The sequence below is a fragment of the Narcine bancroftii genome, chromosome 8, assembly GCF_036971445.1.
Source record: "Narcine bancroftii isolate sNarBan1 chromosome 8, sNarBan1.hap1, whole genome shotgun sequence".
Taxonomy (NCBI): Eukaryota; Metazoa; Chordata; class Chondrichthyes; order Torpediniformes; family Narcinidae; genus Narcine; species Narcine bancroftii.
In genome coordinates this window covers 165,912,961-165,937,594 of record NC_091476.1, presented here as the reverse complement: position 1 = coordinate 165,937,594, position 24,634 = coordinate 165,912,961, and the positions used below count along the sequence as shown (strand labels likewise).

The 24,634-nt window shown below is 40.4% G+C and overlaps 1 protein-coding gene across 1 annotated transcript in view; it reads left to right on the top strand.

Moving 5' to 3' along the window:
* The window catches only part of csmd2 (CUB and Sushi multiple domains 2), a 539,567-nt gene that overhangs the window by 436,772 nt on the left and 78,161 nt on the right, over nt 1-24,634 (top strand). The window contains exons 46-49 of the mRNA XM_069896324.1: nt 1,149-1,322; nt 7,431-7,604; nt 7,695-7,883; nt 14,989-15,162. Of these exons, the coding sequence (XP_069752425.1) occupies nt 1,149-1,322; nt 7,431-7,604; nt 7,695-7,883; nt 14,989-15,162 (711 nt within the window). The remainder of the gene's footprint in view (nt 1-1,148; nt 1,323-7,430; nt 7,605-7,694; nt 7,884-14,988; nt 15,163-24,634) is intronic.

Below are 24,634 nucleotides of genomic sequence, written 5' to 3'. Positions count from 1 at the left end.
TCAAGTTTTGTTTTAGTTGCATAAAATTTTAAACAAAAACCCCTGGTATCCAGAATTCAAGTAACTGGTAGCCTCAAGCAACTGGCAAAAAAATTAGGAAAATTTAAAAAAAAAGAAATGAAGAGTTAAAAATAATAGGTAAAAGGTACGCAAGTTTAAAATGGTAAAAGCAGATGTTCTCTGAAGTTACACTTGCACTCTTGGTGCTGATGGGAGCAAACATTCAGCCAGCCGGCCATGCCCTGCCTGCAGCAGCTGTGTTTGAGTATAACGGTGTCACCCAGGATGAAGAGCTGGTTGATGCCCCTCGCCATTGGGGTGATTCTATGAAAAGTGATTCCTTATCCCTGCTTCGTAGAATGTAGTGAGGGAGGGGGGTTAATTATCTATAATGTTAATGTTCGACTTTCAGGCAACATCGTGGAAGGGGAAGGACCTGCAGATGCAGTGACAGTTTAACGTTTTCAAAGAATATGACTGAAAATAAAGTAAGATGCTTTAAGGTTAAATATTCATGTAAGTGAAATTTGTTCAGTGTAAATACCTTAGTATTTTTTTTTACTTTTAAACTGTTTATTCTTAATGCAGGTGTATTAGTTAGGCATTGAAAGAGTAAGTCTCAAGCAACCGGAAAATACATTTATCTGGGATCCACTAATCCCCATAGGTGCCAGTTACTTGGGGTTTTACTGTTACCACTAAAACACACCTTAAAAAACCTGCTCTGCTGAATTTTTGCAGTTAAAGATGTGCTTTAATTAATAGGCTGAAGCAAACTAATATCAGGATCAAGTTGATTTGTTGTCAACAACAGTTTAGGAAGCCTCTTGCTGTTAATTCGTTGATTTTTTTAAAAATCATGTACGCTTCAGTAGAACATTTGAGATTATTTTTGCACCCGAATTGTCCCAGCTTGAGTAATGCTGCAATTTTAATGATTCATTACTAAATTAACGGACCTGAGTTGATCCATCACAGAATTATAACACCTTGAAAACACTGATAGTAATGATGAGACTCCTGGAGAATATGAAATTCATTCATTTTCATTGGTTTAAGAACAGCTACTATCTGGAATCCTTTTGACTTTGTGAAGTTGAAATCAATCCACCCATACTTCTTACCGATTGTAGTTTCTTTGCTTTTAGCTGGTCATTGCGGAATGCCGAAATCTATTGTCAATGGTCAGATAATTGGAGAAAACTTCAGCTATCGCGGGACTGTGGTGTACCAGTGCAACCCAGGCTTTCGCCTGATTGGAACTTCAGTTCGAATTTGCCAGCAAGATCACAAATGGTCAGGCAGGTCACCTGTATGTGTGCGTAAGTATTGTTTTATTTATTAATCATTAAAATGAAGAAAATGACTCTGGAGAACATCATGTTTTCTCTGCTTTAATTCAAATGAACATATCTCAAATATCACTTACTCATGTCATTAGATTCCCATTTTCAATTCTGAATTAATCAAGATTTTTTGATAAAATGGGTCATTGGGTGGAGTTGTTCTTAACAACAAATCATGGTTCAATATTTGGTGGATGGATAAATGTGCTCGAGACCAAGTGCTTTGGCCTGAACGATTAACTCTCTGACAATTATTCATTAGAAAAAATGTTCACCTCATCCTTTAATATGATCAACAATGACCATTCGTGCATTATCTCTTCAAATAAATTTTTATTTGGATTTTGGTCACATGTTGCCTGTATTTGTAACTAAAAATAACTGTGTTCCTTTTCTAGACTTGGGAGATGTTGGCCATTCACCCAATCTCATTAGAGGGTATTCCTGAGCAATTGAAGCCTGGGGCCTATTGGGAAACAGATTGTGAAATACATTAGTAGGTTCATGCATGGTAATAGAGAGGAGCAGTGTTTTGGGTTTGGTGAGCAGAGGTGTTGGAGAGATTTGGCAATTGGTGAAGTGGAGGGACAGCAGTCACACATTGTGGAGTACCAGGAAAGGAGACTGGGGAATGCCAGCAGTCAGTGGATGGAGCAATGATAAGGGTGTGGCGGCCCTCCACTGCGGAGATTGAGCTGGCACATCGCGCATGCGCATGGTAGTAAACAGCAGCTTAACATGCTGTAATATGTCCCTTAACACAGCGAACCGGTGCTGTTGAAAGCTGGAGCAGTACAAGACCAGCAGCCCTAAAATGACACTGGTCAAGCTACCCAGCTAAAAGATCAATAATGGGCAGGGGAAAAAGGAATTCACATGCAAGAATGTTCCCACCTGTTATTGTTGTTCATGCGGCTTATGTCAGCCAATCAAACAAACAGCAGGAACTCCAACATATTCTTTCTTTGGCTTGGCTTCGCGGACGAAGATTTATGGAGGGGGTAAAAGTCCACGCCAGCTGCAGGCTCGTTTGTGGCTGACAAGTCCGATGCGGGACAGGCAGACACGGTTGCAGCGGCTGCAGGGGAAAATTGGTTGGTTGGGGTTGGGTGTTGGGTTTTTCCTCCTTTGCCTTTTGTCAGTGAGGTGGGCTCTGCAGTCTTCTTCAAAGGAGGTTGCTGCCCGCCGAACTGTGAGGCGCCAAGATGCATGGTTTGAGGCGATATCAGCCCACTGGCGGTGGTCAATGTGGCAGGCACCAAGAGATTTCTTTAGGCAGTCCTTGTACCTTTTCTTTGGTGCACTCCAACATATAAAATGAGCCTTTCCACCCTCATTAAATGTGTGTGTGTGTGTGTGTGTGTGTGTGTGTGTGTGTGTGTGTGTGTGTGTGTGTGTGTGTGTGTGTGTGTGTGTGTGTGTGTGTGTGTGTGTGTTTCTTTGTAGCAGTCGGATACAATTGGTGACCCCAATGGTTTAGACAACATCTAAACCCAGTGATGGATAGCAAAGCAGCGATCAGCGCAGTTGACCTCAAGCTCCCGACCTTCTGGACAGTTTGACCCAGTGTGTGGTTTGAGCAGGCTGAGTCTGATTTCCAGATTCGGGGCATCACATCTGAGACCACAAGGTACTACCACATGGTCAGCACCATGGAGCCAGAGACTGCAGACAGAGTAATCAATTTTGTCCACAGGCTACCATCAGAAGGCACTTACACTGCCTTCAAAGAGCTATTTCCTGGGACCTTCAGGCTCTAGCAGCATGAGAGAGGGGCATGGCTGCTCCACCTGAATGGGCTAGTGGACAGATCCCCATCAGCGCTCATGAAGGAGATGCTGGCCCTCCTGGGAGACCATGAACCCGGCATTATGATTGGCCAGGCGTTCTTGGAGCAGCTGCCCGAGGACATACAACTGCACCTGACTGATGTGGATTTCAGCGACCCCTGGAAAGATGCAGCAGAGGCAGATATTCTGTGAAAGCAGAAACAGAAGTGCTCGACTTCCGTGGGGCTCATCACGAAGTCTCGCAACTAGACTAAGGCAGGGACAAATCAAAGGAGAGATGGTGCTTCGACCACCAAAGATGAGGCTCCGAGGCCCACCGATGCTGGTCGCCCTGCGAGTTCCAGGGAAACGACAAGGCCAATTGTCACTGATGGCCAAAGCGGCTAGCCATCGAGAGAGCCTCCTTTATGTTGGGGATTGTCTTGGTGGATACAGGAGCAGAGGTCAGCGTGATGCCCTCAACATCTTTGGACACTAGATAGAGCAAGCGGTGTTGAGAGCTGCCAACAAAAGCATCATATGGACCTATGGCATGTGTAGGGCTGAGCTGCAGTTTGGAGGCAGTCACTTCTCGTGGGAGTTCACGCTGGCTGCAATGGAACAGCCACTCCTCAAAATGGACTTCCTGGAGGCCCACAGCTTGCTAGTAGATCTCAAGGGCAAGAGACTTGTGCATGTGGAGATGTTCCAAACCTTCGCACAGAGGGGTGCCGGGCTCCCGGCACTGCACGTGGACTCCATCCACAGCTTAGACGATGAGTTTTCCAATGTGCTGGCTGGGTTCCCGGCAATCATTTCATCTCAGTTCATGGTGGAGATGCCCCAACATGGCGTTAGGCATTACATTCTTACCAAGGGTCCAACTCTCCATGCAAGGGCGAGATGACTTCCCCAGAGAAGCTCCAACTTGCCAAGGAGGAGTTCCCCAAGCTTAAGGAGTTAGGCATCATTTGGCAGTCGATCAGTCCATGGGCTTCTCCCCTGCACATGGTGCCTGAAGCTGGAGATTGTGTAGTGACTACCATCGGTTTAACGAGGCCACCACTCCAGATTGTTGCCCCGTGCCGCATATCCAGAACTTTGCGGCAAACCTGCATGGAGCGACAATCTTCTCCAATGTGGGCTTGGTGCGAGGGTACCACCAAATCACGGTGTACCCTGATAACATCCCCAAGATGGCCATCATCACTCCATTTGGGCAGTTGAGGATCCTGAGGATGTCATTCAGGCTCAAGAACGTGACACAGACATTCCAGCGACTGTGGGCTGATATCCTGGTGGCGAACAGATCCCGGCAGGAACATCAACAACACCTCCAAATCCTCTACAGCCGCCTATGTGAATTCAGCCTTACTAGCAACCTGGCCAAATGCCAGTCCATGCTGTGCACGAATGACTTCCTGGGCCACAGGATTACAAAATGCAGGGCCACACCACTACCCAGCAAGATGGAGTCTATCCACAATATCCCAAGGCCTAGTGTGACCAAAGGACTGCAGGAGTTTGTGGGGATGGTCAGCTTTAATCGCAGATTCATCCCCGCAGCAGCTCAAACCATGTGCCCAATCTTCACACTGGCAAGGCGAAAGACTTGACCTGGCATGACGACTCCACACAAGCATTCATGGAAGCGAAGGAAGCCCTGGCTCATGCTGCACTCCCGGCCCACCCCAGGTCAGATGCACTACAGCCCCCATGGTCGATGCCTCAGGAACAGTGATTGGTGGAGTTCTGGAGCAGCAGAAAGAAGGAAGTTGGCGTCCACTAGCTTTCGTCAGGAAACATCTACAGCCCCCTGAGCTAAAGTACAGTGCTTACGACAGAGAGCCACTGGCGCTGTACTTAGCTATCCACCACTTCCCGTACTTCATAGAGGGAAGGGTTTTCACCACAAGCCACTGACGTTCGCCCTGGCCAAAATCTCCGACCCCTGGTCAGCCTGCTAGCAGAGACACTTGTCTTGCATCTCGGAATATACCACCAACTTAAGGCACATTTCGCAAAAAGACAACGTGGTCGCAGATGCTTTATCAAGACAGAGCATCCACTCTCTGGCAAACGGACTGGATTTTGTAGCACTGGCAAAGGCATAGCAGCAGGACACCACGGAGATTGATCCGGCACATTGCGTGGTCCGTGCGGTAGTAAACAGCAGCATAACACACTGTAACATGTCCCTTAACACAGTGAACCGGCGCAGTTGAAAGCTGGAGCAGTACAAGATCAACAGCCCTAAAATGGCGCTGGTCAAGCTGCCCAACTAACAGATCAATAACAGGCTGGAGAAGAAGGGTATTCACATGCAAGAATGTTCCCGCCCACTTTTGTTATTCATGCGGCTGATGTCAGCCAATCAAACAAACGGCGGGAACTCCAACTGTACAAAAGGAGCCTTTCCAGTCTCAATAAAGCTCAGAGCTTAACCTCCCACATTGTGTGTGTGTGTTCCTTTATAGCAGTCGGATACAAGAGAAGAGGTACTTAATACGTGCGGTTGGAATTAGCAAAGTCAAATTGTTTGAGCTTTGAGTAACATATTGAGTCTTCCAGCCTGCTGCTGCTTGTCCTCTTCTCCTCTGGCATTTCCATTTGGCATTTCCTTATGGTGCCACGTCTAGTTTCATGTCATTAGAATATGGTGAATCAGAGACATTAATACATGTGTTCTTGGTTTCAGCAACATGTTTGCTTCAGTTTACGTCTTTAATAATTAAAAGAAGAAGCTTCTTGTATCATCTGAGACAGAAATATTAATGTAAGAATTTTATTTTGGACAAGAAAGATTTTAAAAGCATCACTGCTACAGAATGGATTATGCTTGCAATGTTCAACAATAATTCATAAAATTGAAAAACGGACAGAATATCACTCAGATGCGAATAATCTTTAAATATCTGGCAAGTCAGATGTAGGTTTCTTGAATCTGATGGTGTTGCTTGTTTTAAAGCCAGAGTTCATTCCTTTGCAATCTGCATAATAATGCTTCATTTTTCCCAGTAGATTTTTAAGAGTTTCTTCATTCATTTTGAGCATGGACATTACTTGTATTGATGGAGGTTGGATTCTGCGATAAGAGCCTAGAAGTAATTTACTATCACAGCTGAGACTCAGTATGGGGAATAAGCAGATGATTCTCTGTCAAGTGGTTTGTTGACAGTTTTTATTGAATTAGTGGTGACACTTCACTCCCAAGCCGTGCCAACCAATATGTTGTTTAGATGTTAACACCTCCCCTTTATACATAAAATTCAAACTGAATTTGTGTGCTTTGAACATTTTTATCATATCATGGAATTATTTTGTAATCTGACTATGCAAATTTGAGGCAATGTATGTAATTTCCTGAAATATTTCCCAATCAGATGAAACTTTCTGCCTTATAGCAGAATGTGAGCTAATTATCTGACAGTCCTTGTATGTGTGTGTATTTCAGTGGGTATGGTTAATTCAATATTGGATAGTGATTGACTACCCACCAAACTGACTCATTTGTACACAACTGAATATGGAAGAGCTGTTATTATCAACACTTGGGTTAACAGCAGATATTTTGTATCCTAATCCTATATCAAAACCTATATATTGGATAGTGATTGACTACCCACCAAACTGACTCATTTGTACACAACTGAATATGGAAGAGCCGTTATTATCAACATTTGGGTTAACAGCAGAAATTTTGTATCCTAATCCTATATCAAAACGTATACTTGCTGCAGGAAATTGACCCAGTGATCGGCATTGCTTTTGAGGCTGTTTATGTCCTGAATGTTATTCAGACTGACTACTTATTCCATTCTGTGCACTAGACCTCTCATCTAAGATCTTTGCATTTATGTACAGCCTCTCCCCGACTTACGACCTATGTGACTTACAACCATCCGTACACAGGACCCAAAACAAATACCAGCTTAGTGAGTAGGATAGTGACCATTTCTCAGTTGCTCAGTAAGCTCGCCAAAGAAGATTTCAAATAAGATGAAAGAGCCCATCCCCTGCTGATAGACCTGGCAAGAAGTCGAGGAAGACGCTTGATTTGAATTGAAAAATTTTATTAAATGTCTTGAGTTATGACTTCAACATGCCATGCTAACATACTTCCGACTTGTATCCATTTCAAGATGCGACCTGTTGGTCAGAACAGAACTCCAGATGTATGTCGGGGAAAACCTGTATTGTTCATTTTAACCAAAAATGCAGTCTTTTTTTTTTTACTGCTCTGGTTGTCTGACCAAATATTAGATTTTTTTTTGTAGGGAGATCAAATTACTTTTCTGCTATTTAATTTTCCCAGCTATTACATGTGGACACCCTGGAAATCCAGCGAGTGGAATAACTCACGGAACTCAATTCAACCTGAATGATATGGTTAGGTTCACCTGTAACCCAGGTTACTTACTGCAAGGATCCATTAGCTCGCAATGTCAATCTAACGGGCAGTGGAGCAATTCACTTCCTCTGTGTAAAGGTATAAACTTTAATTATTCAGCAGATTCAGAGATTTTGATTTGTGGAAAGATGCTGCATGGACTCTGAATATATTCTTATTTTTCTGCAGTTGTTAACTGTTCTGATCCTGCACATGTCGAAAATGGTATTCGTCGAGTGCAACGGAACATTGCTCAGAGATTCAGTTATAGCAGTAGTGTCTCATATGAGTGCAACGCTGGATATTACCTGTTGGGATCAGATGTGCTGACATGTCAAGGTGATGGTTCCTGGGACAAGTCACTCCCAAAGTGCCTATGTAAGTAAAGATATTATTGTTTAAATTAATGTGTTATCACATTGGTAAAGAGAATAGTTAAATTTCATTATGCCGTTTAGCTTAAGTTAGAAAATCACATAATAAACTGAGAAATTATCATTCAATTATGCATAAAATATTTTGTAAGTTATCCAGAAATAAAACTGCAAACCAAATTAGTTGGAAATACAAGGTATTTCAGTGCTGCTTAGAATTATTTAAAAGTTAAGCAGATCACCCAGTGGAATTTATAGAATACAATTGCACTTCCATGACCTGATGAATCTGTATATTTCAGGGGGAAAAGAATCCGAAATAAAATTAATTTCTTTATTGAGTTAAACAAAATGTCAAAGTTGAAGATTTTCTGGGCAGCAATCAGTTTCAGCTATTGTTTAATGAGGATTTGAAATACAAAATTAGCACACCCCTATTAATGGTAGAGCTTGAATTCAGTCCATTTTAGAGACATGAGTGGAGACCTTTCAAGCAGTGATTGCAGCTGAGGTGACAAGTGACTGGCAACCAAGTGAAGAGGGCTTAATTGTTGCCCTTTTGCAGTTACTGTGCCCAGCGCGTAAGGGAGAGTGGTGTTGTTAACATTACCTTCCATATTTTTCATTTATCTGTGTTGGTACAACTGGCAGTTATAAAATGTAGTGATTTGCAGACAGTTTGACTATTATTACATTCACAGCCCATTATAATTGCTATTCTGAGGCTACCCTGATCATTTTATGAGTGCCACAGAAACTTAGCCTGTAGTTACGAGGTACAAGTTACTATGGAAACAGCCACTGGAACATTGCAGTTGAAATTTTCAGACTTCTTATTCTTTGCAAAGATTTGGAATGTCATCTCTCATAAAATAGGTTGCGTAATCAATTTAATGCCGTGTATTATCAGCAGATAAGGTGTTTTACAGGTGTATGTCGTCCTTTGAACGTGTATCCAGCAGTCTTTGAAACTATTGTATCACAAGTTAGTCATGGGGGGGGGAGAAAAATTTACTCATTCGGTCATGTTAGGTCTGCTTTGTTCATGAATGAGTGAGTCAAACACCAGACTGAGTCAAAATCAAGGTTCTTTGTTCTTTATTGCCGGATTGTAACACTTGCAACTAACAGTGTTAGTTGGAGAAGACGCATTCTGCCGTTATCAGCAAGTGGTGTTTTTTATATACCTTAGGATACGTACTTAGTAAATTATCATACCATGACATTGTCCAATGAATAAACTGTTGCTGTCCCTCTCTGCTAGCCTCCTGCACATCAATTTGTCATCCCCACTCTTATCTTGAGAGTACAAGGTCACAACTGCATCTTGTTACGTCCCAGCACTGGGTGACTCCCTCTACATTCCCAGCTCATGATGTTTTTACCTAACAGTCATCAGAATTTTTTGACTCATTACACAGAGAACTCCCGATGAAATGACTGCAATCATTTCCAACTCCATGGATTATAAGAAATTATCTGCATTGGAGTTGATTTCAGAAACATAATGTCAGAGGTGCTGAGCAATGATCAGATTCTCGTGCTCTTGGCATTGTCTAATGATGTCACAACTTAATAGAGGCCAAAGAAACAAAATGTCATACAGCCTATAAGCAATCTGTGTCTGCAAATGTATAAGGAAGTACAGCACAGTTGTGGTAAAGCACTGTTACGCTTTGATTGGCTGGAGATGTCTCCTGAGACCGATCCTACCCATAGCCCTTTGCATGCTCCCCATTTCACTCTGCCTTGATCAGACTGAGGTTGATGGCTGTTCCAGTCCGTAGTTAATAAAAACCTATCAGTTTCTCAACTTCAGTCTTTTGTGATTAAAGATGGTGCATCAACTTTATTAAATATAAATTTTCAAGAAAGATGGAGCAGTACCTGAAACCCGAGAAGCTCAGCATAGACCCGCGATCGTCTGATGCTCCGAACGTGTTCGAACACTGGCTACTTAGTTTCAAAGTCTTCCTGGTGGCCATGCACGTTATCACCATGGTTGCAAACCAACTGAGGCTACTCTTCCCTAATTAATGATTAGCAAGGCCAGTACTTACATGGAAGCCATGGAGATATTGAAGGCCCAGTATCACAGGAACGTAAATGAGGTCTACGCCAGGCACCTCCTGGCCTCCAGAAAGCAGTGACCTGGTGAGTCAAGCACCGAGTACCTGAGGGCCCTCTGGAACCTATGCAGAGCATGTGACTGCAAGGCTGTGATGGCCACCAACAATGCTAAGCACGTCATTCAGGATGCATATATGGTTGGCATCCACTCTGGGTGTATAAGGCAGAGACTCCTGGAACAAAAGGTACCTGATCTACAAAGGTCAGAGACGCTGGAGATGGCCTTACACAGCTCAGATGATTACTCAGCTGCCTCTTGGTCACCTTGTGCACCACTGTCTTGGGACGGGGGATTGTCCTGTGCAGCGAGTGACTGCTCAATGACACTGTCCTACTCCTCTGGTGATTTGACCTTGGCCACCATTGCAGGTGACTCCCCCCCCAATTGCTACATCTGCGGGCAAGGTAAGCACCCATGGAAATGCTGCCCTATCAAGAAGATGGTATATGCTAGGTGCTGAAATTATGTCAAAGTCTGCCGATCCAAACTATCCGCAAAACCTAGCAGTGCCACGTATGAACAGTTGCCACTCTGCACAGTGCGATCAGTGCCATCTCCTCTGTGAAACAGTGATACCATGTGAGAGTCATGGGTGCCGCCATTTTGGACTGCACAGCAAATGCCATCTTTTCAGGCCTATGACACCATGGGGTCAGTGAGGGCAGCTTTCTTAGGACTGAGGGTGATCATTTCTGGATTGTGAGCACCTATTCGATTCAGACAGTGAGTCTATACTGGCCTCCATCATCCTGAACCAAGAAGCACCACACAAGCTCCTTGGTTCATGATGGACATCCAGGAAAAGGGGCACGTTATGAACTGTTTATTCGATAGCGGGAGTATGGGAAGTTTTATTCACCTCAATACCTCTAAACGCCAAAACCTTAAGTTATGGCTCGCCGAACGCAAGATATCACTTGCATCCAAATCATATACGGCAGCCATCCACGAGTCCTGCATAGTGACCCTGACCATTGAATGCATAGTTTATAAACATAGAGGCTACTCATCATGCCACAACTCTGTGCCCCCTTGTTACTTGGCCAACTTCAGAAAGTTATATTGAAATTTGATGGGTCCATCCGCCCCACCATCACCATTTGCAATGAACAGTTCACAGACAAACTTCTGTGTGCAACTTGTGGCCTCTTGACTCTTAAGGTTGACCCCCCCTCACCACTGTTTGCCAATCTCACCCCCGACTGTAAGCCGGTGGCCACCAGGAGCAGACAATTCTCTTGATTCTCTGCCGCAGGCAAGGTGTTCATTAAGTCAGTGGTTCAGCGTTTGTTGGACGAGAGCATCACCGAGACCATCAATAGCCCTTGGAGGCCCAAGGCGTTTGTGGTTAAAGAAAAGGATGGTCGTGGATGACAGCCATACTATCAACTGGTACATTCTGCTCAATGCATACCGCGCTTCCCCCGCATATCCAATATGGTCAACCAGATTGCACAATATCAGGTATTCTCCATGATCATCTTGAATTCAGCAGCTCCCTTTCCACCAAGAGGACCACCAGCATTCAAGACATATAGGTGCCTCTATCACTTCCTCCGGGTTCTTTTCGGTGTCACCAATTAAGTCTCAGTTTTCCAGTGGGTGGTGGACCACTATAAATTGCAGGCCACTTTCCCGTACCTTGATAATGTGACCATCTGCAGCAACGACCTGCAAGATCATGAAGCAAACTTCCGTAAATTCCTCCAGGCAGAAAAATGCCTGAACTTATGAAGTGGACAAATGTGTGTTCCGGACAGCACAACTAGTCATCCTCGGCTGCGGGGTCGTGAATGGCATCATTGGCCTTGACCAGGTGCGTCCATTGCTAGAGCTATCTCTCCCAAATACTCAAAGTCTTGAAGAGATCCCTAGGGTTCTTCTCCTACTATGCTTAATTGGTCCACAATTATGCGGACAAAGTTTAGTCAAAGCCACCATGTTTCCCCTGCCAGAAGAGACCCAAGCTGCTTTTGACCATAGACGAGTCCACACCATTCCAAGTGGAGAGCAATGCATCCAAATTTGCCCTGGCTGCCATGGTCAACTAAGTGGGCAGGCCCATCGCCTTTTTCTCATGCACCCTCCAAGTCCCTGAAATTCGCCACTCCTCAGTCAACAGGGTGGCCCTGGCCATTGTGGAGTCAGTATGACACTGGAGGCGCTACCTCGCAGGAAAAATGATTCACCCTCCTCACGGATCAGCAAGCAGTCGCATTCATATTTAATAATATGCAGAGGGAAAACTCAAGAACAATAAGATCCTTAGGTGGAGAATCGAAGTCCACATACAGTTATGACATCCTGGTAAACTTAAAGAGCCCCTGGATGCTCAATCCTGTGGGACTGGTGCCAGTGTCCAAATGGACAGATTGCAGACCTTCCATAATAACCTCTATTACCCTGGAATGAATAGGTGTTTCCATTTTATTACAGCTCAGAACCTACCATACTCTGTTGAAGAAGTCCGGACAACAACTAAAAATGGCCAGGTCTGCGCAGAATGCAAACCACAATTCTACTGACTGGACTGAGAGGTTCCACCTTCTCCATGCTAACCCCAAGTATACCCAAGTTCTCTTCCCTGACGGGCGCAAAGCCAAGGCCTTGATGCGGGATCTGACATCATTGGGTGGCCCTCCAATCACCATTGACCACCAGCAGACACTCCCTCCCCCCTCCCCCCTCCCCCCATCACTGCTACCTTAGGGGTCCCTGAGTCTGTGGCTGACCACTCTCCACCCATGGCTACTGTTATTCCCCCATGATGCACCAGTGCCACACTCCCTAACCCCCCCCCCCCCCAACAAACTGTTACCAGTGATGACAGGCCAACCCCACAAGCTGCTCAGGACTTTAATGCAGTGCCACCACCATTGCAATGTTGTTCGCTGTGACATAGAAGACCTCCTGACAGACTTGATTTGTAAAATGTATATTTGTTTCATTTTCTTCTTACCCCACAGGAGTTTTCTTAAAAAGGAGGGGTGAATGTGGTAAACCACTTTTATGCTCTGATTGGCTGCCTCCTGAGACCAATCCTACCCTTAGCCCTTTTCATCTTCCTACTTCGCTCTGCCTTCATCAGTCAATGATGGTTACGGCTGCTCCAGTCTATAGTTAATAAAACCCTATTAGTTTCACTACTTTAGTCTTCTGTGATTATTAATGGTGCATCAACAATGGCACAGGAACTAGAGTTGTTGCTTCACATCTCCAAAGTCCCACATTGCATCTTAATTTCTGCTGCTCTCTGTGAGGCACTGTGGATTTCCTTTGTCCACTCCAATTTTTTTCTCCCAATGTCACACTGTTGTTTGCTTATACCTTGAATAAGGGCTCAGGCCCAAAATGTTGGTAATATACCTTTACCTCCTATGGATGCTACGAGACCGCCTGAGTTCTTCCAGCATTTCTGTATGATTTTACAACAATCAGAGGACCTGCAGACTTTTGTGTTTCACTTTTATTCCCATTTCCTTTCCTGTTATTACATGCAGTGGCAGTTTGGATCCTGAAGCCAGTATTGTTCAACAAAGCATCATGGTTTGTTGAACCACAAAGGCTCACTTTTGGGAAATGAATGTGACAGAGTATTTAGAGGTGACTTGGGAGGAATTGCTAGAGCAGCTTGCACACACATTTTAAAACACCAAATATTTGCAGGACTTTTGTAGAATGCTTTTTGCAAAAATGCAACAAAGTAGCAATGACAGCAGCTTGCCTGGGAGAGCATGTGATCTTTGCAGGCAGGGACAGAACAGTTTTGTTCTCAGAGAGGAAGGGAGTGAAACAGAGAGGAGAAACACAGAAATCAGTTCCAGAGGGACAAGCTGGCAAACTTTGGAAGGCTGCCTGGTCAAAGGAGAAGACTGACGGTCTGAAAGGTGACCTGAAAGAAAGAGGATCATCTGGAGAACCCTGAAGGGGACAAGTTTTGTCAGCAAGACTGATTGAGAAGGAATCAGTTGCGGATGTCCTGGAAAAGAAATCTCTCTGAAAACCAGTAAGAACCCTCCTGAGTGGTAATCATTTGCCTGTTAAGCACCAAAGCCTGGTGAACTTTGTTAATGCTAACTTCTATGCACAGAACAAGATTGCCTGCAACCAGTGAGATTGGACTGTGAACCAAAGAACTTTTCTAATCTTAAATATACATTACACACAGTTGCACTTAGTATTAGAGGGAGATTAAGTGGGTTAGGTAGGTTAAGTAAGTAGTTTAAGTAATAAGTTAAAGTTTAATTCTGTTTTCTTGTTCAAATATAATTAAAAACTTCTTTTGTTTAAGTAACCCTGTGTTGTGGTGCATATCTATTGCTGCTGGTTTTTGGGGTCCTCTGGACTCCAGAATATGCTTTGCAGCAGTTAAACCATGTCTGCACACTCAAGTTCCTTTGAATATCTCTGACCTTGCAAGACATTTTAAAAACAATGTTAATTTGAAGGGGAGATTTAATATTTTAAGAAAATTATAAATAACAAACACTGGAACCACAAACCAATTAAAATAATTAAATTTACATTAAGAAGGAAATACATTTTTAATTTTAATAACTCAGAAAAGGTTCTTTCTACTTAAGTCAATTATATTGCTGAATTTGTGCCTTTTGCTCAGCTTTCACACCATATTATGGCAAAAATGAAGCGATATCAGAGTGAAATCAGAAAGACACACATGCATGGTCTTTGGCAGTAATTCAGATGATCAGTCTTCCCTCCCACGAAAAAGTTTTCCTCATTCCTCCTTCAGATTATTGAGCAAAAAAACTGAGCAATTTTTTGAACTTCATTTGGCTGTCTTGTCTTCTTTGTATAAATTATCTTGTAGTATGCTCTTCTATCTGTAATTGTGCTTAGAACATGATCCATCTTTTATATTGTAGTCACCTATTTACTGTGCCATTTCTTAATGAACTTCAATTAAAATATTAAAGCATTTCAATTAAAATATTTATTTTCTATCTTTCTGTCACAGTGGTGGTCTGTGGTCATCCTGGCACTCCGCCTGATGCAGAACTTTATGGTGACCAATTTACAGTTGGCTCGACAGTACGATACCACTGCAATCGAAGAAGACATCTGATTGGAAATAGCAGTCGCGTGTGCCAGGCAGATGGAAATTGGAGTGGATCATTACCACACTGCTCAGGTAAACCTTCTTACTCAACACATTGGGCTAACTATTCACTATACGTCAGCCACGAGGTAATGCTGCTGTAGTGTTCATGTGGACTGCTCTATTGATGTATGAGCAATCTTTTATGGGTTATATTATATTTTATATGATATAAATATTTTTTTAAAGGGACTGTGGGGGGAGGGGGTTAGTGTAGGTCACCACAGACAGAGTAACACTTCACATCTCATTTAAAATGCAAGAGCTTAGCTGAAGCCAGTGGGTTTGCAAAAAACAATGGGACTATTTTGGAAGGAATTTTAAAAGCAGGTGCAAATAAACAGTCTAGGCTCAAAGTACCGATAAAGATCTTTCAAGGATTGAGTTAGCCTTGCAAGTGGTTCTGTTTTTTTACAAGCTTCAAGCAGAGAGAGAGGAAAAGACCAAACAAGAGGGACAGAGAGAGAAAAAAAATTGACTTCTGCAGTGGCTTTTGGAAGTTGGTGGAAAACCCCATTTTGAAGACGGGTTGTGAGTTCTGAGTTCAGCCTGTTGAAAACCCCTTTAGTCCTTACAAGAGGAAATGGGTGACAAAAGTATTTCTTCTGAAATATGGAACTCTGCGGCGTCCTGGAAGAAGAGGTTATAATTTTGAAAACGCAAAATGAGGCAAATTTCTTTGAAAAGACGCTGAAGTACTGAGTGTGGGAAATCAGTTTGTGTGTGTTCAACAAGCAACAAATCTCTTTCTGAAACCATATAGAACCTTCTGAGCTGTAACCATTTAAGTTTTCATGAGAGCCTGGTGAAAATTCATAAACTTTAAATTCTGTGCACAGTCTAAGAATTGCCTGATACAGGTGAACTTGGAGAAGTGAGATTGGACTGTGAATGAAATAACTTTCCTGAACATTTACACACATTACATATATGTGTGCTTAGAATTAGAAGAGAGTTAAGTTAATAGTAATAAGTCAAACTTTGATCCTGTTTTTATGTTTGGAGAAAAGTAAAAGCAACTTTTGTTTAAATAACCATTTGTCTTGGTGAATTTCTATTGCTGCTGGGTTTTGGGGTCCTCTAGACTCATAACAAATCTGACTTGGAATCTATTTGAAATAAAAATAATATTTTTTATATTTAATCCCATTTTTTAAAATGATGGGCACAAGGTCTATTACACCCTAAAAGGATGTGCGGGGATAATGTTGATGCAACACAAAAACATCTAGAGAAATCACTGGCCCCCACTTCAAAATTCAGTTGTGATCAAAGTTTGGAGCATCAATCATGTACTGATAACAATAAAACACCAAATAAATCAATGAATGAAGAGTTTATTGTCATATACAGAGTAGTTATGCAATGAAAACCTTACTTTCTGCAGCTTCCTTGGTACATTACACACTAACTGCAATTTAATTAACACAAAAGATGGCAAGAAGAAAAAATGTATGAAATTATACAAGAAAGGAAATAAATAAATGAGTGAATATATACATTTGCAGCTGTCCTGTGATGCAGAAAATGCGCTGTATCTTTTGTGCAGCAGGACCTCAGGTGGTCTTGGTGTTACTGTTTTAGAATAATATGGTTTGGCGGGGTGGGGTGGAGGGTGGAAAATGTTCTTGAACCTGAAAGTGCTAGATTTGGGGCTTCTGTAGTTTCTGGCATCAGTGATGGTCTAGTGTTGCTTCTTTGTGTTAGGAAGAGTGGTGGTGAAAGGTAAGGGATTTTGGACAATGTTCATTGATGATTGTAGATGGGTGTAGGGGTTTACTGGCCTGGTAGCAGTAGGAAGGAGTAGTGTTGAAGGAAGTTGAGAAAGCTGGTGGATATGGCTGAATGCAGAGGTGGTAGGTCGATTAGTGGATCTGCAATGGTCACCAACATCAAGGTATAAGAGATACTGATGCATGGGGTGGGAGAGACTGGTGATCTAATGAAGCAAGAAGATGAGATTTGAAGGGACCTAGTTTGGAGGAGAGAAAGGCACAAGACTGAATGGAGTTGTGGCGGCATTTTAGGGGAACAGATAAAGGAGGCTTCAGCTAAGTTTTCATTTACCTGAGCACTGTGACATGAACATTTTGTGTTGAGTTATTCAACAAAAATACCTTAGGACAGGTTTTGTCTCAGTGCTCCATGAAGAAGCTTGAATAGGGAATAATAGTGATGTCAAAATTGCTGTGATGATGTGTGAAATTTACAAACTGATCCCCAGTAGAATTTCACAGTTGCCATGCATTGTTTGCCTTTATGACAAGCAAATTTTTTTGAATATTTTATTTATATTAATTACATTTTTTTAAATTCAAAAAAATTAGACGTGGTACACAAAAAAAGGGATTAAAAAAGCCAACTCTCTCCCCTCCCCCTAAAAACCCCTAAAAAGAAAAAAAGAGGAAAAAAAGATTAAGGAAAGAGGGACCAGAGAATGCCAAAGGAATAAAGCATTTATAACATAAATTCTAACATTGGCAGTCACCAAGAACCACATTATTATCTTGGAGGGGCATTTTGGAGGGGCAAAACAAAAATGGATATACACGTTAAATGATAGGGCACTAAGGAGTGTGGTCGAACAGAGAGATCTGGGAATACAAACACATAATTTTCTGAAATTGGATTCAGAGAGTTTATCAAATGTACAAACTCGCCTTTTGTAAATATGGGTGCCATATTTTCCAAAACAAGTGATATTTACTTTGTAAATTATACATAATCATCTCTAATGGAATACAGCTACAAAGTTCTGCATGCCATCTTTCCATACCTAAATCTATATCTGACTTCCATAATATTGCCATTTCCTGGAAACTGCTAAAGCATTTTGCACAAATTTAATTTGATGCATACTTAATTTTAATTTAGGTCTTATAATCTTAATATTACTCAATAAAAATAACATTGGATCCTGTGTGAACTTGACCCCCATAATCCATCCCAAAAAATTACCAACTTCCAACCAAAAATGTCTGACTTTAGGACATTGCCAAGTAGAATGCAAAAAAGTTCCAATCTCATGTCCACATCTAAAACATAATTCTGACATAGTAGGATTTCATCTACTTAATTTTTTTGTGCAAGTCAAATATAATTTGATGCAAAAAAAATTGTATTGAACTAACCTACATCTTGCATTTATAATTTTTATATTATTATTTCTACATAGTTCCATCCAATCTTTCTCATTTATTTGTGTAATTAAATCTGGTTCCCATTTTAATCTTGATTTTTTTTCACCCCTATTTTGGGGGCTTTACTTTAAAGTAAATTAGACATTACAGAAATATAAATTTATTTTCATTACTATAACAAATCAGTAATTCCAATTCAATTTGATTAGGTAACATTAAACTCAGAGCTACTTTGCGAGTGAAAAGGTTTCAACTTGATAGTAACGAAATATTGTTAGACAGATTAAAATTGCTCTTCATTCATTTAAATGTAATAAATTTCCCATTCCCAAAACAATCTTCGATCTTCCTAATACCCATCTGCATCCAAGTCTTCAAAAATTATCCATTGAAAATGGAATGTCTATTTTGACAGAGGGGCTCTTTTGAGATATTAAACCTTTCATACTTAATTATTATTAATATTATTCCATAATTCAATCAGATGTTTCAAAATAGGCATTCCCCTATTTCCTATCAATAATTTAGAATTCCATTTAAAGATAAAAATCCTGTAAATTTATTTCTCCTATCTTACTAAATTCTATATTAATCTAAGCATGGATTTTATCTAAACTAGTACATTAATAAATCTCAATTGAGCAGATTTACAATAATTTTTAAAATAGGGAAGTTGTAAACTCGCCCCCCAATTCAAACTTCCAATTCAATTTTTCCAAAGAAACCTTTGCTATTTTTCCTTCCCATAAAACTTCCTAACATTTGCATTTAAATCCTTAAAAGTTTTTTGAGGAATTGAGATAGGGATCGGCTAAAAAAAGATATTGAACTCGAGGGAAAATATTCATTTTAACACAATTTAATCTACCTACTAAAGTAATAGGTAGGGTATTACACCTTTTCAAATCTTCAACAATTTTATTAATAAAGGTAAATAATTTAATTTATATAAATTTCTTAAATCATTATCAATCCAGATATTTAATACCTGTGTCTGGCCACCTGAATTTAATAACCATTTTACAATTAGTATAATTACCCTTAACTAAAGGCATAATTTCACTTTTCTCCCAATTAAATTTAATCCAAAAATTTCCCCATATTCTTCCAACCTTGCATGTAATTGGAGAAAGAATTTAAAGGAAAAAGACTGCAAACCATTCTCTCTGGGTGACTTACCATTTTGTAATGAACTAAGAGCTTCACTAACTCCTCTTGCCATAAAAGGAGCTTCTAATTCTCTTTGATCTTAATGTTTCAAACTAGATAAACCAAGTATCTCATGAATATTACATTTTTTGTATTATTAACTGACAATAAAAGGAATCTTGAATTGACCCAGATTTCTTCTGGCTAAATAGATTTTTCAGTCATAATGCACTGATGAAAACAACACTTTGCAATCTAACTTTTGACCAATAAACAAAGAGAATAGTGGTGGATGATTGCTTCTTAGACTGGAGACCTGTAACTTATGGTGTGCCTCAGAGATTGGTGTTGGAACCATTATTGTTTGTCATCTATATCAATGATCCAGATAATAATGTGGTAAATTGGATCAGCAAATTTGCAGATGACACTAAGATTGGGGGTGTTGTGGACAACAAATAAGGTTTTCAAAGCTTGAAAAGGCATCTCGACCAAATGGAAAAATGGACTGAACAATGGCAGATGAAATTAAATGCAGGCAAGTGTGAGGTGTTGCATTTTGGAGGGGAAAACCAAAAAAGGATATACACGTTAAATGAACAGAGAGATCTGGGAATACAAACACACAATTTTCTGAAAGTGGCGTCAAAGGTGGATGGGTTTGTAAAGAGAGCTTTTGGCATATTGGCCTTCATAAATCAGAATATTGAGTACAGGAGTTGGGACATTATGGTAAAATTGTATAAGGTGTTGGTGAGGCCAAATTTGGAGTATTGTGTGCAGTTTTTGTTACCTTACTACAGGAAAGGAATCAATAAGATACAAAGTGTGCAGAGAAGATTTACTAGGATGCTGTCCAGACTTCAGGAATTGAGTTACAGGGAAAGGTTAAACAAGTTATGACTTTATTTCCTGGAGTGTAGAAGTATAGGGGGAGATTTGATAGAGGTATACAAAATTATGAGGGCAATAGATGAGAGTAAATGCAAATAGGCTGTTTCCACTGAGAGTAGATGAGATCCAAACCAGAGGCCATGGGTTAAGAGTGAAAGGGGAAAAGTTTGGGACAGTGGTTCTCAACCTTTTTCTTTCCACTCACATACCACATTAAATATTCCCCATGCCATAGGTGCTCTGTGATTAGTAAGGGATTGCTTAAGGTGGTATGTGGGTGAAAATAAAAAGTTTGAAAACCACTGTTTTAATTATACCTAATTGACTCATTATGTGCACAGTTTCATAACTCTGAAGAAAATGGGCCAATGACAATTTTTCTCAAGCAAAATATTTCAGTAACAATTGGGTCTAGAGCAGTGATTCTCAACCTTCCCTTCCTATTCACATACCATTTTAAGCAATTCCTTACTAATCACAGAGCACCGATGACATAGGGATAACTTAAAGTGGTATGTGAGTGGAAAGAAAAAGATTGAGAACCACTGGCTTAGGGGAACATTGGGGGGGGGGGGTGGGGGGATTTCACACAGTGTGGAATGAGCTGCCAGCTGAAGTGGTGAATGCGAGCTCAATTTTAACATTTAAGAATTTGGGCAGGTACATCGATGGGAGAGGTATGTAGGGCTATGAACTGGGTGCAGGTTAGTGGGACTAGGCAAAAATATGGTTCGGCACAGACGAGAAATGCTGAAAGGGCCTGTTTCTGTGCTATAATGTTCTATGGTTCTATCACAAAGCATTTCACAGCAGTATTATTGGACACTAATTTTTAAACCACAATAGTAGTTGCATTACATCTAATTCTAAATTATTTAAAAAGAAATTGTACATGTGGCATATGTCATCCCACCCCCCCCCCACCCTCCCATTTCCTATCCCTCACCCTGCCCATAAAAGAAAAAGGAAGGAAGAAAGGAAAACTGGAGAATTCCAAGAAAATAAAACATTTATACAATAAAGTCTATTGGATGTTACCAAGAAGTGAGGTCTTTAGAGAGTCAATCAAACATGCAAACCAACATTTTGTAAATATGGCCTCCATATTTAAAAAAAAACTATATGTTTCTCGCAGATTATGTAATTTATTTCTAATGGTATACAACTACGAAGTTCTGCGTGCCATCTTTCCATGCCCAAATCTATTTCTGATTTCCATGATATTGCTGTACATTTCCTAGAAACTACTAAAGCAATTAACACAAATTCAATTTGATAAATATTTAATTTTAATTTTGGCCATATAGCCTTAATATTACTCAATAAAAAGAACATCGTATCTTGTGCGAATTTGACCCCTGTAATTCATTCCAAAAAATTACCTACCCCTTACCAAAATTGTGCAACCTATGGACATTGCCACGTTGAATGAACAAAAAGAACTGATCTCAGATCTATACCTAAAACGTAAATCTGACGCAGCAGGATTTAATCTATTTAATTTTTTTCTGGAGTCAAATATAATTGAGATAAAAAATTATATTGAACTAACCTATATCTTTAATTTATAAGTTTAGTCATATTCTTCTTACACAACTCTGTCCAATCCCTTTCACTTATTTGAGTATTTAAATCTATTTCCTATCTTAATCTTGATTTATCCACCCCAATTTTTTGGTCCTTAGTTTGAAGTAAATTATACATTACTGAAATAAACTTATTTACAGTAGTGTTACAAATCAATAATTCTAATTCACTTTGATTAGGTAACTTCAAAGTAGAACCTATTTTACCAGATAAAAAAGCTTTAACGATGATTATAGTATTATTAGGTACATTAATTTTTTCCCTCATTCATTCAAATGTTATAAATCTCTCATCATCAAAATAATCTTCAATCCTCTTAATACCCGTTCGTCTCCAAATCCTCAAAAATTGGTCATCCATTGGAAAAGGAATAAGCCTCTTTTGACATAGAGGTCTTTTCCTAGATATTATGTCTTTCATTCAATTGAACTATCAATATTGTTCCACAACTCAATCAAATGTTTCATATTTGACACTTTATGACACTGGAAAACCAAAAGAGAAAAAGGGATAAATTACCAAAACTTTGAGAGAAGAGATAGAGTAAAAGTTCAAAAATCCAGGTGCCATAAATCCTGATCACCCAGGAATCCAGACTTCACAAACACATGTCTGAAATCAGGACCATCCAAGAATCTGGACTTGCGATAATTCTCAACTTTTGTATGCATCTTTGCAAGGCGTAAGTTCCATAGATGTCTTGCCAAGAATTCGGAAAATCAAAAAATCCAGACTGACCCAATCCCCCCCAAGTAATCTGGATATTCGGACTTGTACTGTATCTTTTTGAGAGTTACTGAGAGGGAGAAAGAGGGGAGGAAGGAAGTGTGAAAGAAAATGGGTGGATGCATGTGTGGGTATATATAAAATAGTTTCTGGGCATAAAGGTCCGTGGTATCTGTAAATGCGACCCTGAATCCACCCAAAACTAACTTTACTAAGAAATATACATTTTATAAGTAAAGATTAATCATAGCACTTTCGTTGCAGCGCACACTCCTTACAGGCAGCGCAGAATTTATACCTCAGTCCTGATTACTGGTGCTGAAGCAGCATTGTGATAGCCGCTACGCCAACCATGCTGCCCAAAGAGAAAGAGATGGGTAGGAAGGGAAAGTGAAAGAAAGCATGTGGGTGCATGTGTGGGGGAAGGATGTAGCATGGCACCTTGGTGACAAAATCCTGCCCATGAAACATGCCTGTCAATTGGGGGAGCCCCTTATCCAGCTGTTTGCAGGCTGCCCAACTGGGAGGAATTTGCAATGATATATTAAAGGCCACTGCCTTTGGTTCCCAATCCTCGGTTCACCCAACCTCACTGAAATCAGTTGAATCTCAAATCCTGCAGCAGGGTCTGATTCAACGCAAGATCCAATGAATGATTTCCTGCTGTAAGTGTTGTAGAATTTCACCAAGACTGCTGAACTCTCTGGGTAGTCCATCTGCTGAGAGACCTGATCTGATCCTAAATCTGTCCAAGGCTTGAGAGTAAGTCCCGTTTAATTGCTAAACTCTGACAATTTTATTTGATATTAAGCCAGTGAGATCCCAACTTGAGTAAATAAATGTCAGGGACTGGATCAGATGTATCCATGGATATGTGTCAGGTGTTGATGAAATATTAACCCAGGGATGGCCAAACTTGCTTAACGTAAGAGCCACATACTATAAACTTAAGATGTTTGAGAACTGCTAGACATGAAAAAAAATTACATGCATGTTTTTACTCTTACCTGTATAGTCTGTTTCAAAATTAAGAAATGCATGTCACTCCACTTAGGTCCTTCCTTTGAGCAAACATGAACAATATCTTGAATGAGCGATGATTCATTTTGTTCTATTGCGCTGTGACTCATTTCAAATTCTACTAGGATGTTGTATTTTACATTTATTTTGGATTGGTCACACCATTGCCAAATCGGTTTATTTGGTATTGTTGCATCCTGTTGTAAGCAGCCTTTGACAAAAGGTAAATTGGATTAAATGAACATTATTTTAAGAAGCAACCTTTTGTAATATTTGATCTGGTGTCAGCTCAGTTATGTGCAATTGAAAGAGCTTTGCTCATCTGTTTTACCCAGAATATAATGTGGACTATTGGATGAGCATCTCACCAATTGTGCACAATTTATAAGTTTGGAGCCCGTAAGATAGAATAATGAGATTAAAATTATAATTTTTTTTCTTTGTTTTTAATTCTCCCAAACCAGTGAAGCTTTCCCTAAATGAGTAATTGTCTTTGGAAAGATGTTCTTTTTGGGATCCTTGAGTGTCATCTGAAACATCCAAATTAATATAGAGTTATGTTATGTATTTTAGATTTAGATTTTAATTATGGGGAGGGAGAGATTAGTTGGTTTTTAAGGGTTTTTTTTAGTTTTTTTTCCCAGTAGTTTTATTCGTTTTTTTCTTTTTATAATATATTATCAACATATATTTGTCAACACTGTAACATTATGAATTGATATTAACTGTTATAATTATCATATGTGTTGATTTAAATAAAATATTCAAAAAAAATCATTTCATCTCCCATCTTGACTGTGAATTGAACTCCTCCCCTTCTCTTAGCCTTCAGCACTCTGATGTCAATTATACCAAGGACCAGTCCTGCTTGTGATGTGGGTAAGATTTAGAAGTGAAGCCCCATCAATGTTTTATTTTACTGGTCCTGCACTGCAAGCCACCGGCAGATGGTCCCTGTGTGTCTTTCATTAAACCTTGCACTCAGACCA